General features: G+C 34.6%; 1 protein-coding gene across 1 annotated transcript in view; it reads right to left on the reverse strand.

The window, feature by feature from the left end:
* Nucleotides 1-719: 719 nt before the first annotated feature.
* Nucleotides 720-15,417, reverse strand: part of EXOC5 (exocyst complex component 5) — a 64,891-nt gene continuing 50,193 nt past the window's right edge. Inside the window, exons 13-18 of the mRNA XM_036735556.1 lie at nucleotides 11,295-11,403; nucleotides 10,787-10,907; nucleotides 6,144-6,230; nucleotides 3,988-4,096; nucleotides 3,587-3,802; nucleotides 720-2,876 (exon numbers count right to left, since the gene is read on the reverse strand). Of these exons, the coding sequence (XP_036591451.1) occupies nucleotides 2,688-2,876; nucleotides 3,587-3,802; nucleotides 3,988-4,096; nucleotides 6,144-6,230; nucleotides 10,787-10,907; nucleotides 11,295-11,403 (831 nt within the window). The 3' untranslated portion in view covers nucleotides 720-2,687. The remainder of the gene's footprint in view (nucleotides 2,877-3,586; nucleotides 3,803-3,987; nucleotides 4,097-6,143; nucleotides 6,231-10,786; nucleotides 10,908-11,294; nucleotides 11,404-15,417) is intronic.

A 15,417-nucleotide genomic window follows, 5' to 3' on the forward strand; every position in this document is an offset into this window, starting at 1 on the left:
TACAGATGAGTAACTGAAGCAAATGGAGTTAAGTGACTTGCCCAGGGTCACACAGCTAGTAAATATCTGAGGCTAGATTTGAAGGCATGTCCTCCTGACTTCGGGCCTAGTACTTTATCCACTGTACCCACCTGGTTGTCCCCAAGTACAAGGGGTATCCCTGTTGTATTCTGCTCTGGTTAGACAACTGTGCTAAGTTCAGTTCTGGGCATTACACTTCAGGAACGAATAAGTGTGGGTTGGTTTTGCTGAACTGCCTTTCCCTACCCATTCCCCTTTTCCTTTATTTCTGTGTTACAAGGGATAGTATTCTATAGAGATGGTAAATGAGGAGAGGGATATGCCAGGAAATGAAGATAATTTTAAAACAAAAGATAGCTGTAACAGGAATATGTTTAAAACAAATGTAAGATCAATGGGAAAATAGGAAAGATATGTGGAATGTGATGGCTGTAAAAGATGACAAAAATTGTCTTGAGTTTTAATTAGTTAATGAATGTATGTTATTTGCATAATATGGATAAGACAGTATTTGGAAGCTGAATTCCCAAAGACTGGAGTATGTCTGGAACCTGACTTTTGGATGAAAGTTAATATTAGGAGAAAAATTTAAGCTATGAAATCTAAAGGAAAAAGTACTTTAAAATTTTCTTTAATAGAATTTATCAAATGGAATATGAAAAGATTTAAAAGAAGAGAGAAATGAAATAAAAAACGAGTTTAGGGAATCTGTTTATTGAGCAAGGATGTTTACATGTCTAAATTTTAAGCACTGTGGGTTTTCTGTCACTATCTTTATAATGGATATAATGAAAATATTGCACAGAACTCAAACATGGAAAATATAGCTAACAAAATATTTAAACAAGTATACATTTTACATCTTTAAAATGAACTCAAACATACAAAATAATTTTGAAGCACAGCTATGATTTGAAGTCTTAAAATAACATCTAATGTTTTATTTAATAATTGAAGTGTTTACAAATTGACACAGCATACAAAGATTTTTAAGTGGCCATTAAAGCCAATGCTTTAAAATTGTTGGCTTTAAGTAACAGAGGTATCATTTGAATTCATATCAAAGCTTTCTAAAATGGCAATAGTACATTTATGTGCCTTTTTCTAGTATCCAAAACTTGCTGTGGCTCTGTCTTCGCTAAGAAACAGAACTATACAGCTGTTTAAAGCTGCCAGTTTTCCAGAATGATTTCATAAAATCTGGCATGCTTTATATTTCCCTTGCTTACCTTGATAATACTGTGCTAAGAATAAAATGAAGACAATCCAGTCAACAGTGACTCGTATTATATCTATCCCCAGGATTTAGAAATTTCAAGAATTCGGGTAAGGACAAATGAATGTTAAGAAATAACAGATTTTTCAGAAGATAAACTATTTCTAAAAATAGAAAAGAGAAGCCTGCGGTTGTTTTAAAAGATATTAGCATAAGTTAAATATTGAAGATGTTCTATTCCTTAAAGACCAGGAACAGGATACAGAGATTAGTAAAAGAAAAAGGCCAATATAGAATGTTTTCTTACTGCTCTTAAGCAGAGCAATCGCTCAGCTATATTCTAAATTTCCACTTGGTGGCAAAGCTATCCTAAGTATCTTAATCTACTATTACTACATTAGATTGGCTCAATCATCTGTCCACAACAGGAATCCATTTCAGAAAAACCTTAAGGAAGGAGACAGGCAGAAGTTGTGGGGTCTGGGCCACCAGTCTTGGTAATGAATTTGTCTAAAAGATTAGTTGGCTGGCTGCATATGAACTTTCAATTCAACTACAAATGGAAGATAGACTTTCTGAATATTCATTCACTTTTTAAAGATAGAAATCTTTAAAACAGCACTACTCCTAAAAATGAATATTTTCATGTGTTTAAATTATATCTCATCCTTTTATTTCCCTTATAATTTTAAAATAAAAAAGTAGTCCTTTCTATAAAGATACCCCCCCACCTTATTCCCTAGAGTAACAAAATCTAAAATGGGGTGGCTATATATATGTATTTCTTGATAGGACATGTTTAATATTTATGTACCAAACAGGATATTGTAAACCTTCTTGAGTTAAGCCAAAAGCAAATACACTGTTGAAGTCCCCTGACTAATATCTATATAAAAGAGCTTCACCAATTTAGCTTATTACAGTGTTTTTAGATCAGTGTTATGTTATATCTCAGAAAAATTGCAGAAATTATGCAAAGTAGGATAACATGTTAGACGATGGAGAATTAGTTATGAACACCTAAAAGAATTTGATTAACAATTGGCTGTAGTGAAGAAATCATTAAAACCGATGAACAAATGTATTTTGGCATCAGCTTTAAACCTGTGCTAAGCATCATAGTTAAAGTCACTAAATGGAATCGGATAAAAAACAAAGACAAACGCTGGTAACATCTTATTTGCCTTCCCACATAAATAACCTGCATGGTGAAAACAGTGACAAGAAATTTACAATACAAGGTTTGGCTGAAATCATTAGAGAAAAATTGCAAAATGTGACTATCAGTCTCCATTTCCCCCAATAAAATCTCAAGTTTAAATATGGCTGCCATATTGTTCCGAAAAGTCATTTTCCTGTAAAAATGTGGCTATTCAGTAAGGAATACTCTGTGCTTTCTAATAATCAAGGCTTGGGCAAAGTACATCAAGTTTCTCTTTCAAAATCAACCTCAGCTGAAGTGCCGGGCCAGGCGGGCAGATCGATAGTCAGCCCGGAGTTGCACAAAGGAGTGAAGTATGTTCTTGTCCAGATTGGCAAGTTGTTCTCCAGAGCAGACCTGCTTTAAATTATCTGGGGCTACTACCAGAAGGTTGCAAAGTGCATGCAGCGTATCAAAAAGCTGTAATACCAGTGGAATCTGAATTGAGAGAGAAGAAAAAATTATTAAATAGAATAAATATTAGTTTGATGAGAAGACTGAAAAACTATTTTCAATTATTACCCCTCATAAGAAGGTTACCCATCAGGGTTTTGTTTGTTTGTGGCAAATGAGAATATTTAAAAGCAACTCAAACTTCAAAACACAAAGCTTTCTAACTAAATTTTAATTCTTTGCAAAGACTCACAATTAATATCAACCATAATCATTCCCAGAAATATGTTTACTGAATAGGACTAGTTATGATTAAATGTGCCCTTTCCCTGACTAAAAGGAAATATGAATTGAAAAAATTTAGTTGAAAACTTCATAAGAAAATGATTTTAAAATGTACTGAAAAGAAATTAAAAGATAGGGAAGAAATAAGGAAAAAAAACACTAACTAAATTACGGATCTTTTTCTGATGCATAATACATACTGTATGCCAGTCAGGCCTATCAGCATGGACATATGGACCTGAAAAAGGCTAGGCCTAAGTGAAATCAAGTATCCAAACAAAATATTCAGAAAATAGGAGCCAAGAAACCAACAGTCTGCTTCCTTAAGGCCATAATACCTACTGTAATGAAATTCATATCATCAACAACATGCATTATAATGATCAGAGAAAGTAACACAGGCTAAAAAAGATTCTGTTGGGCTGAAACACTTTGGGAACCCGTTTGCAAGGCTTCGTAGCCGTGCTCACCTTGAAGTCTTTGGCACATTTCCTGTATTCGGCCACATCACAAATTGCTAACATGCCACCCATACAACTATAGGAATATTGTTGGAGATGTTCATAAATAAGTCGATGAAAACGGACTCCAAATTCCATCAAAACTGTGTCCACATTCTTTCCATCCATGGAATTTCTTATCTTTTCCACTTGCTTCCTGACATAACCACAGACTTTAACACATGCCTGAAAAAATTTTGTACAATTATAATAAAAAAAGTCTATCAGATCAATTAAAAAAAAATACAGGCTCTAATTTCAAATAGGAGAAAGTATTATAGTAAAACAATATTTTAAAAACATGTATTATCTTTCAAAAGTATTTCAAAGCACCTATAATCATTAACAAAGCAAAAGTTGACATCACTCACATTAGTATACTGAATCAGAACATTATTTTCATCTTCTGGCTTAAAGTCAGTCTTCTTTTGTTCTGCAGTCAAGATATGCTTCATCTGACCAACCATACAATTCAATGTCCTTCAAAGTTGAAAAAACAACATGTTTGATTTTTTAACTAGAGTTCCTTACAACATTAAAACTATTTTAATTTGAATTAGATAATTCCGCAATATTAAATTATCTCTGCTTTATTATTTGCTTGCTTTAGAAGAGAGAAAAAGTCATCATTTACACAATATTTTAAGACAACTGTCATATAATTCAGAAAACCATCACTATAGAAAAGGAAAGAATTAGGCAGAAAGGATTAAAACACTTCTAAATAGGGAACAATTCATTCCCTGTCTTTCAAAGTTAGAACTTCCCTGCCCTTGTTCACACATCCTATTCATGAAAACAAAATCTTTTTATTTCAATTTTTTGCTGATAAAATCATACTAAAATGTCTACTTTTCTGTCTTGATAAGTACAGTTTAGTAGCTGTACAATAACTAAATCTCTCTTTGATGTCCTGTGATTTGTTTCTCACCTTAGCGAAGTGATAAAACCAAATTCAATTAATGAGGATTCTGGTTGATTGAAATTTAACTGTGCATTGTGAGGCAGTACAGATCAGTGGAAGGGGCATATAAAACCAGGATCTAATTCTGGCTCTGCAACTAACAAGTGACCTTAGTTAAGTCACTTAACTGATCTAGACCTCAGTTTCTTTGTCTGTAAAATGAAATTAGACTAGACGAGACTTTAAACTTTAAATTTCTGTGAGTCTGTACAGCCAAATATTCAAAAGAGATGGGGCAGGCAGAAAGTACTGATAATGAATATGAAATTGTATAGGCAATTAAAATGATGAGACAAAGTCTCCCAATATAAGGGTCTTAGAAATGAATGACAAATTAGAACGAGGCAGCATCAGGCTTTTGAAGAGAAGAGAATATTTACTTGGGAGACATATGGAAAGACAAGGCAGAAGAGAAAATATGGCTGATCAGCATTTGCATAAAAAGAATTTTAGTTGATCAGGTCAGTACCAATGAACACAGTGATTCAAGCTGTACTATAAGATATAATGTCCAAAAGAAGCAATACTTTATATCTGATCATGAGAGTTGCATTTGAGTAGGGATGCTGACTAAGAGACACTGATCCTACATATGATCACCCTGACCACTACTTGGAGCAGATCCTCTTAGCAGGCAGACAGCAGCTTAAACAGCTTAGTTTTTAAATGTAAACGGCACAAAAGGGTGAAATTTAAAAGCATGCACACATAAAACCGCATAAAAGAAACCAAAACAATTAACATGATGGAGAATAATACCTATAGAAAAAGCTTGTGAAGTAGGATTACTTATAGAGAAAGATGGCTGGGAAGTGACTTAATAAATTTTTTTACATATATAGGAAAAATTGTTACATAAAAGATAACTACAGTTTGGTCTCTTCTAAGAAGAGGAAAAAACTTCAGTTGTTAGTTACATGAGGGCTTTAGTTTAGACCACAGAACAATTCTGTCCGGGAGGATAACTCAAAACTGTAAAGTTTACATTACAGTACCACAGTTTCTCTTAGATTTGTTATGGTCCAATTTAAAAGCAGTAGACTGAACTAGGTTATTTATAAAGGTTCTTCTAAGCCAAAATTCTGTCAAACTAATGTGGTCTATTTGTCCTAAGCATAATTTCTTACATCTTTTCTTTGATGCCAGATGTTATGTGGTATAAAAGAGACCACAAGTCTGAAATTTAGTTTGGAACTTCTTTTTGTTCTCTCCTCTCTCCTCCCTCCCAATTACCAAACACACAGGATGCTTTTAAGGAATTCATTTCACTGGTTGTTCAAAATACATATAAAAAAATCCTAGAAATTTAAATTGCAAATTAAATCATCCTTTAAAAAATGTTGTAAAGGAGGTTTTTTGTTTTTGTTTTCTCTGAAGGGGAGAGGAAGATGTTCTTAGAGGGACACCTTAGAAGTAGCCTTTAGTAGGAAATAAAAGATAAAGAGCTTTCAACTGCAACTGTTTTAAAAATGAATTCTCAACAATTTTCCAAAATTAAAAATAATGACATCTTACGCAAATAACAAACACTTCAAGAGTAAAAAAACTGTCAATACAACTTGCCTATCAATACCAGTATCCAGTTTCATCTCCATTTGTTCAATTATGTCTTTTTTCTTCTGAAGGCATTCAGATAACTTAGGAGAAGAACTATTAAATATTAAAAGAAAAAAATTCAATGTTATTATTTATTTGAAAAATCTAAAATCTTGTTTTTTAAAAATAATCTAGCCTTAGCACCCAAACAGTGAGCAAACGCGATGAACATTCTTTCCCATTCACCAAATTAGGGCATTTACAGAGACTACGGCTAGGTACAAGGCTCTATATAACTCAATAACAGTAAATGAATATGAAATGAAATGAGTATGAAAATATCTAATTTCCAAGAAAATAGCTATCTAGGTATAAATATCTTATGAGAGGTAGTATACTATAAGTTATACTACCAGTTAACATCTCAAAGATGTACCACTCAGAGTTTCAGGATCACATTCTGAAAAATCACTCCTAATGTTAGCACTAAAGAGAGTCTCTCTTCCTGTGATAAGACTTGTTTAAACCATTGGACCAAATAACCACACACCCCACTGCACACCCCCCCGTCCCATAAGATTTTGATGAGATGTGATGTATTTTCCAAACTGAATTCCAAATTAAAAGCACAATCATTCAAAAAGCAGTAGATTGGTGCATGGTGGGCATAAAGTAAGATGAAACAATCCCTGAAACAATCCAAACAAGAAACCAGATAAGAGAAACAACATACTATCACCAGAGAAATGTATGACAGGGAAAATAAAAAAGCTAATAACATAATAAATATTATATATGGTGTCCTCTGGCCAGCTTGCAATGCTACAATGATATGTACACAATGTCAAGCAGGCTGGAGAAAAGCTTCTAGGACACTAGTTGGACTTTTGGGAGACCACAGGAAAGAGTCTCATGGAATGGAAAGGCTTATCTCTATTACTGAAGAGAATAAATACCTACACATTGACCTATATAAATAAAATTGCAGATTCATTATCAAAATAATTTGGAAATTACCAGAATGATTTGGTCTCACTCCTAAGACAACTAATTCGTGAAACAAAAAATTGTGCTATATTATTCAAAAATCAAAGAAAATCACTAAGTTAAATGAGACTAAGAGGTTGGCATCAGAAACTGGATTCACTTTGGAAAAGGGAAAAAAAAAGACTTGGCAGTTATAATTCCCCTATGAGTTACCTACATATACATCACATCTCATCAAAATCTTACGGGACTCGGGGGGTGTGTGGTAGGGTGTGTGGTTATTTGGTCCAATGGTTTAAACAAGTCTTATCACAGGAAGAAAGACTCTCTTTAGTGGTAACATTAGGAGTGATTTTTCAGAATGTGATCCTGAAACTCTCAGTGGTACATCTTTGAGATGTTAACTGGTAGTATAACTTATAGTATACTACTTCTCATAAGATATTTATACCTAGATAGCTATATGAATATATGATGCTCTGATAAAACATAATTGAAGAATCAATCTTCTTTTTAGTGCCAAATCAAAATTAATACTACTACCTGACCCCTCTGCTCCCCCCTTTGTTGCACCAATAAAGACACATGGGGATTACTGGATCTTTTGCAGCTCTAGAATGATCTGAACCATTAAAAAGTGTGTCATAAATCTAGCACTTAAAATCTATTCATTAGATAAATCATGTATTCTAATAATACAGAGAAGAGCTAGCTCATTTACTGGTGGAGCTATCATTGTAATGTGGCATCCGGGCTAGGAATTAAGGATGAGTAAGACTTCTATAAATCTAGAAGCTGGGCTACATTAACTCCCATAAACTGCCAGATTCTTTTCAATCTAAGATATTATGATTTATAAATTTTTTTTTGCCTTCCTCCTTCCCAACCCCTCTCCTGTGGGAGGTGGGGAATTCCAAGTATAATGAATAGTATGAAGGAAAGCAGTACAGTTTTTGTTTAGAGTATAAGAGGCAGAATACCATGAAAGAAGGCTGTTAAGGTAGCTTGGAAACAGATTATATAAGGCTCTGAATACTAACATGGGCTCTTATTTATTATATTATGTATAAACACTAGATATTTTGAGCAGTGGAATGATGTAAGCAGTTTTGCACTGAAAAGATTAAACTGATTAGGGGAGGGAGGATGGTACTGGATGGCAAAGACTGTAGATGCAGATAGCAGTTAGGTCACTGTTACTATAATCCAGATAATAGGGACTGACGGAATAGGTCAGGATTGTGGCAAAGCTAACAGCAAAGAAAAGATGGATCCAAGAGTTAATGGACAGGAATTCACTACGTATGTGAGGAAGAGAGACAGAGGGGAAAGAGGTGAGAAGAGGGAAAAAAGAGGCAGGGGGAGAAATGGAACTTATCTGATCCTTGTAACATCCTGGTGGGGTATGGCAAGTACAACTATCCAGATTTTATAGGTGAGGTTTAAAGAGTGTAAATAATTTGCTCATAATCACAGATACTAAGTGGCAGAGCTAGGACTCGAACTCAATTCTTCTGACTCTAAGTAGAGTACGCTCTCTTCCAAAGCACAATGCCTCTCAGCTAAAATATCTCCAGAAATACCAATGAATAAGCATTTATCAAGCGGCTACCACATGCCAAGTTAGTGGGACACAAAATCAAGAACATCAAAATCCCTGTACTCCAGGAGCTTACATTCTATAGGGAAAAACAACAAGCATACAAACTGTGTACAAAGTAAATATGAGGTAATCTGGGGAGAGGGAGGAGACAGGCACAAGCTTCAGGGGGAGATCAGGGAGGGCCTTGATGAAAGATAAAGGGCAGAGGTAAGGAATGAGGTCATTCCAGGTGTGGGGGAGGCTGCGGGAGAAGGCAGACTGTGTAAAGGCATGAAGATGAGAGACGGGACTACTGCCTAAGACCTATTGGCTGGACTGTAGAGTACGTGAAGGGGAGTTATATATAATAAGTTTAGAAAGGTAAATTAGAGCCATATTATGAAGGGCACTAAATGCGAAACAAAGGGTTTGTATTTGATCATGGCAGCAACAGGGAGCCACACAGCTAAACTCATGTTTTAGATATATTAGTCTGTCAGCTATAGGGATGATGGATTGGAGAGGGGAACGCTTTATGGTAGAGAAAACAATTAGGAGGTTATTGTAACAGTCCATATAAGAGGTGACAAGAGCTTGAACTAGGGCAGTGTCAATGTGACTATAGAGAGGCAAGCACATGTGAGAAATGTTACGGAAATAAAACTCATAAGAGTTGTTAAATGACTGGATATGGTAACTGAAGAAGACTGAGCTGAGAATCAATCAAGAACATTTATGAACTGCCTTCTACGTACTAGAAACTGTGCACAGAAATACCAAAAAAAGAAGAAAAAAAATACTCTCAAGGAGCTTAGTCAAATGCGAGAGGCAGCAAGCATCTAAGTATCTAAAGAAAATAAAGATTAAAGAGATACAAGGACATGAGCAGTTGAGGGGAATCAGGAAATGCTTTACACAGAAGGTAGTGCTTTAGCTGCCTCTTGATGGAGGAGAAAGGAATTCCCTAAGGTAGAGGGGAAGAGGTAGTGCCTTGAAGGCATGGCGGAGGGGGACAGTCAGTTCAAAGAAAGAAGGGAGATGGAGAAAAGAGGATGGCAGCCTGAGAGAATGGCAGGATCTAATGAAGGTTTTTTAAGGAAGGGGAGACTCTGGCATGTCTGAAAACAGTACAGAAGGAACCAATGGATAAAAGAGAGGTTGAAGATTAAAGATAGAAGAGATGTTTGAGAGGCAATTTGCTAGAGAAGATGTTATCCAAAGGAACATACAGAGGGACTGATCTTGGCAAAGAGAAGGGTCACATCATCAGTCTGCAGGACACGAGCAAAGAAAATGGCATAAAAATTTTTTTGAGATGAAGAGAAGGGGAGAAGGAGGAACTTAAAGGAAATGGTCTAGATTCTTTCAGTAAAGTAGTGAGGGTCCTCAGTTAAGAAACTGGAAAAAGGGGAAATATGGAGAACTGGGGAGAAGAGGTTTGAAAGAGCTCCTATAAAGAGTGAAGTGATAAGGAACCAATCAGGGAGGAATAAAAGGATCCCTTTGCTGCCATGAGAATACAGTTAACATAAATTATGAAACCAGTCTTCTAGCTCCATTCAGCAGAAGATAACAGTAGTAATCCAAGGCTTGGTTTCAGCAACTGAAGAAAAGCCACAGGAAAAGGGAGTAATTCAAGAGTAGAGGAGAATGTGTAGCTGAAACAGTTAACTAGGGGGTATAGAGGGTCTCCCAAAAGTCTTAGCAAAATTTTAAGGTTTAGTAGTTTAAAACTTCACTAAGACTTTTGACTTTTGTCTCATATACTATGAGGCTGGGATTATGAATATGGTAATGGGAAGGATGTAGTACCCTTGACAGAAATAATAAAATTAGGGAGGCAGGTTTCAGAGAAAATGGACTCGATTTTAGATATATTGAATTTGAAATTCCTTCAGGTCACTCAGTTGCAAACATTCTTTAGGAAGCTGATGATAGGATCTGACAATATGGGAGAGTAGCTTAGCTGTGGAGCTACAGCTGAGCACAGAGATCAGCACTCATAGGATCAAGATGTAGAGCTGGACACCTTATCTATGTAGAAATAACTGAACCCATCAGAGCAGACAATCACTAATATGAATTAAAAGATTTGACTGACCTTATCAGTGGCATAAGGTGATCATTAAATTGCTTGTCAAAAAGGTGAAAAATAGTGTTGGCCTGTTGTACAACATCCAAAAAGTAGAGATTTGCATTTTTAGAATCTGAAGAAGGAATTCCTAAAATGTAAGTGAATGAATATTAAAATCAGTTATTAAGAGAAATGAATATCTTGCACCGTTATAAATGTGTCTACATAGTTGATTAAATAAATATGTATTAAACACCTACTATTTTAAGTAGAAAGAGTAGTAAATCATCCTTTTTAAGATAATACAGAAAACATTATTAAAATTAAGATCATTAATCATCTTATAAGACATTTCAGATTTAACTTACACTAATAATTTTTAAAATTACACAATTTTGATAATTTTACTTCTCAAAAATATTTTAGCATACTGCATTATCTAAGTCTAAAAATACAGATTTTATATATAAAAATGTCTATTATTTCCAATACTTTTGGTGACTATTATGCACACATTAAGACAAGATATACTTACCAGCAAGTCCTGTTTCCAAGGCATAATCAATATGCTCAATACACAAAAATTCCACAAGAACAGTAAAAATTCTAAAGGCATTCCTTGGCAAATCAGATGGGTCAGAAAGCTTTTAAAAACAACAACAAAAAATATCCACATCAGCTTAAAATGAAATTAATTCATTTAACATTACTGGACAGATAAAGCCTTATGGAGCTTAAAAATAATAAAACAGTTCCTTCGTGGAACTTATGATCTAGTAAAGGTAAATAACACAAGGAAGCATAATACAAAGTATTACAATAACCAGTTACCATTATAAATTATTTAGTAGTTGAAACAAAATTATTTAGTAACTTCATAAAAGTAAGAAGAGTAAAAATAAACATATACAAACGATTGAAATAATATAATAAAATGAAAATCAGTTTCAAAAACAGAAATAATGATTTCCACCATAATACACATGCTATTTCTGTGATGCTCCAAATCTGTCTTGCCCTTGAGTGAATGGCTATAGCTTTCCTGACTTGGACCAGGACATCACGGAAAACCCAAAATAAACTCAAGTATATGACTAGCAACTGCTAGTTACTGCTTTTCTAGCTACTTCAAATACTACCCAATAACAAGAAGTAACTATGGGTGCCACAGAACATACAAGACTATTATAACTCTTTAATGCATGATAAGGATCTCGGGCAGTCAAAATAGCTATTATAAATGAATTTCTTTTTCCGAACCCATTTCTTTTCACCCCATACAAACCTCCAGAATAAGGTTTCCTATTATTACTATATTATCCATTATGTTCATTTGGTCTCTAAGTGTCAAAGTATAACCTACTCCTACCCCCATCCACCCTGTATTTGGGGATTCAGGGGAAAAGGTCAATATTTATCTTAAGATTTTTGGCCTTTGTCTTTATAGAATATGAATTCTAATCCAGAAATCGATACTTGGGACTTAAATATTAATTAACAAGCATTTATTAAGCACCTATTATATGCAAACTGCTGTGTTAAGTAGACGAAAAGTACAAAAAAAACCCCAATCTCTACTCATAAGAAGCTTACATTTAATGGAGGCCAGAAGTACATATATAAACACATATATAATAAATATAAAGTGAATAAGTACAAGTATATACAAAGTACTTAAATACATGTATTTGGGAGGAAAAAGGCACTAGCAGCTCAAGGGGAAGCCCAAAAAGGTTTCACATTAAAGATGGTGCCTAAGTTTCATATTAAATGAAGATACTCTACGAAGCTGAGATGAGGAGAGACCTCACTCCAGGCAGAATGGATAGCCAAAGCAAAGGCATAGAGCTGGGACACAGGAAATTATGTGTGAAGAACAGAGAGAAGGCCAATATCAGAAGAGATGAAAATATTGCATGATTTCATGTCCTCAATTCCAACCAAAATTAAAGGTTAATCTTCTTTATGACAAAAGTAATTTTTATGTACTTCACTCACATTTTGATTTCATTATTTAATTCAAACCTTTATTAAATTCTTAGAAAAATTTTATCATATTCTGAACTTAAGAAATAAAAGACTGTACATGAAACTGCAAATCTATTATTTACAACTTGTTATTCCTTTTAAATATATAAAAAAGTTATCATGTAATATATTTTATTTCCTCTCCTCCTGCCCTAGAGATGGCTACCATTAGACACAAATGTGTACGTGTATAAATATCCTCACTCATACCTACATACACATACATACATACACGTACATATACGTATACACAGACACACACACATACGTATATATAAGTTTTTACAATGTGCTAAAGCACTAAGCAAAGCACTGAAGAAAGATAAATTTTTAAAAATTTACTTTTAGTTTTCAACATTCACTTTTATAAGATTTTGAGTTTTAAATTTCCCCCCCTCCCTCAACTTCCCCTTCCCCTTGACTGCATACAATCTGATATAGGCTATACATGTATGATGATATTAAACATATTTACATATTAGTCACGTTGTAAAGAAGAATCAGAACCAAAGGGATAAACCATGAGAAAGAAAATATCAAAAACAACCAAAAAAAGAGAAAATAGTATGCTCTGATCTGCACTCAGACTCCATAGTTCTTTCTCAGAATATGGATAGCATTTTCTATCATAAGTCTTTTGGAGTTGTCTTAGATTACTGCATTGCTCAGAAGAGTTAAGTCAAACCAATTCAGTCATCACACAATGTTCCTGTTACAGTGTACAGTGTTCCCCTGGTTCTGCTTACTTCACTCAGCACCAGTTCATGAAAGTATTTCCAGGTTTTTCTGAAATCTTTCTGCTCACCATTTCTTATGGAACAATAATATTCCATTACATTCATATACCAAAACTTGTTTAGCCATTCCCCAACTGATGGGCGTCACCTCAATGTCCAATTCTTGGCCACCACAAAAAGAGTTGCTCTGAATATTTTTGCACATGTAGGTCCTTTTCCCTTTTTATGATCTCTCTGGGATACAGACCTAGTAATGGTATTGCTGGAGCAAAGGGATACACAGTTTTGTAACCATCTGGGCACAGTTCCAAAGTGTTCTCCAGAATGGTTGGATGAGTTCACAACTCACCAACAATGCAATAGTGTTCCAATTTTCCCACATCTTCTCCAACATTTATCATTTTCCTGTTTTGGAATGTTAGCTAATCTGATAGGTGGAAAGTGATGCCACAGAGTTGTTTTAATTTGCATTTCTCTAATCAATAGTGATTTAGAGCATGTTTCCATATGACTATAGATAGCTTTAATTTCTTCCTCTTAAAACTGCCTGGCCATATCCTTTGACCATTTATCAATTGGGAAATGACTTGTATTCTTATAGATGTGACTCGGTTCTCTATACATTTTAGAAATGAGGCCTTTATCAGAGACACTGGTTATAAAAATTGTTTCCCAGCTTTCTGCTTCCCTTCTAATCTTGGTTGCATTGGCTTTGCTTGTGCAAAAGCTTTTCAATTTAATGTAATCAGAACTGTCCAATTTGCATTTCATAATGTTCTTTATCTCTTATTTGGTTATAAATTTTTCTCTACTCCATAGATCTGACAGGTAAATTATTCCTTGCTCTCCTAATTTGTTTATGGTATCACCCTTTATGTCTAACTCATGTACCCATTTTTAAAAATTTTATTTTTTATGTTTAGTTTACAACACTCAGTTCCGTAAGTTTTTGAGTTTCAAATTTTCTCCCCCTTCTTCTCCTTTCTCCTTCCCCCAAGACAGCATGTAATCCAATATAGGTTCTACATATACCTTCACATTAAACTAATTTTCACAATAGTCAAGTTGTAAAGAATTATTATAACCAATGGAATGAGCCATGAGAAAGGAGAAACAAAACCGAAAGAGGAAAAAAAAGAGAGAGAGCAAATAGTTTGCCTCAATTTGCATTCAGATTCCACAGTTCTTTCTCTGGATATGAATAGCTTTTTCATCATGAGTCTTTTGGAGCTGTCTTTGAACCTTGCATTGCTGAAAAGAGCCAAGTCTATCAAAGTCAGCCATCACAGATACCATGTATCTGTAATCGTGTATAATGTTCTCCTAGTTCTGTTCCTCTCACTCAGCATCAAATCATGTAAGTCTTTCCAAGTTATTATGAAGTCTGTCTGCTCCTCATTTCTTATAGCACAATAGTATTCTATTACATTCATATACCACAACTTATTTAGCCATTCCCCAATTGATGGGCATCTCCTTGATTTCCAATTCTTTGCCACCACAAAAAGAGTTGCTATAAATATTTTTGTACATAAAGGTCCATTTCCCACTTGTGTGATCTCTTTGGGATGCAGCCCTAGAAGTGGTATTGCTGGGTCAAAAGGTATGCACATTTTTATAACCCTTTGAGCATAGTTCCAATTTGCTCTCCAGAATGGCTGAATCAATTCACAACTCCACCAACAATGTAACAGTGTTCATATTTTCCCACAACTTCTCCAGCATTTATGATTTTCCTGTTTTGTCATGTTAGCCAATCTGACAGAAGAGATGTGGCACCTAAGAGTTGTTCTGATTTGCATTTCTCTAATCTATAGTGATTTCAAGCATTTTTTCATATGACTATAGATTGCTTTAACTTCTTCCTCTGAAAACTACCTGTTCATATCCTTT

Source organism: Trichosurus vulpecula, chromosome 8 (assembly GCF_011100635.1).
Source record: "Trichosurus vulpecula isolate mTriVul1 chromosome 8, mTriVul1.pri, whole genome shotgun sequence".
NCBI lineage: Eukaryota > Metazoa > Chordata > Mammalia > Diprotodontia > Phalangeridae > Trichosurus > Trichosurus vulpecula.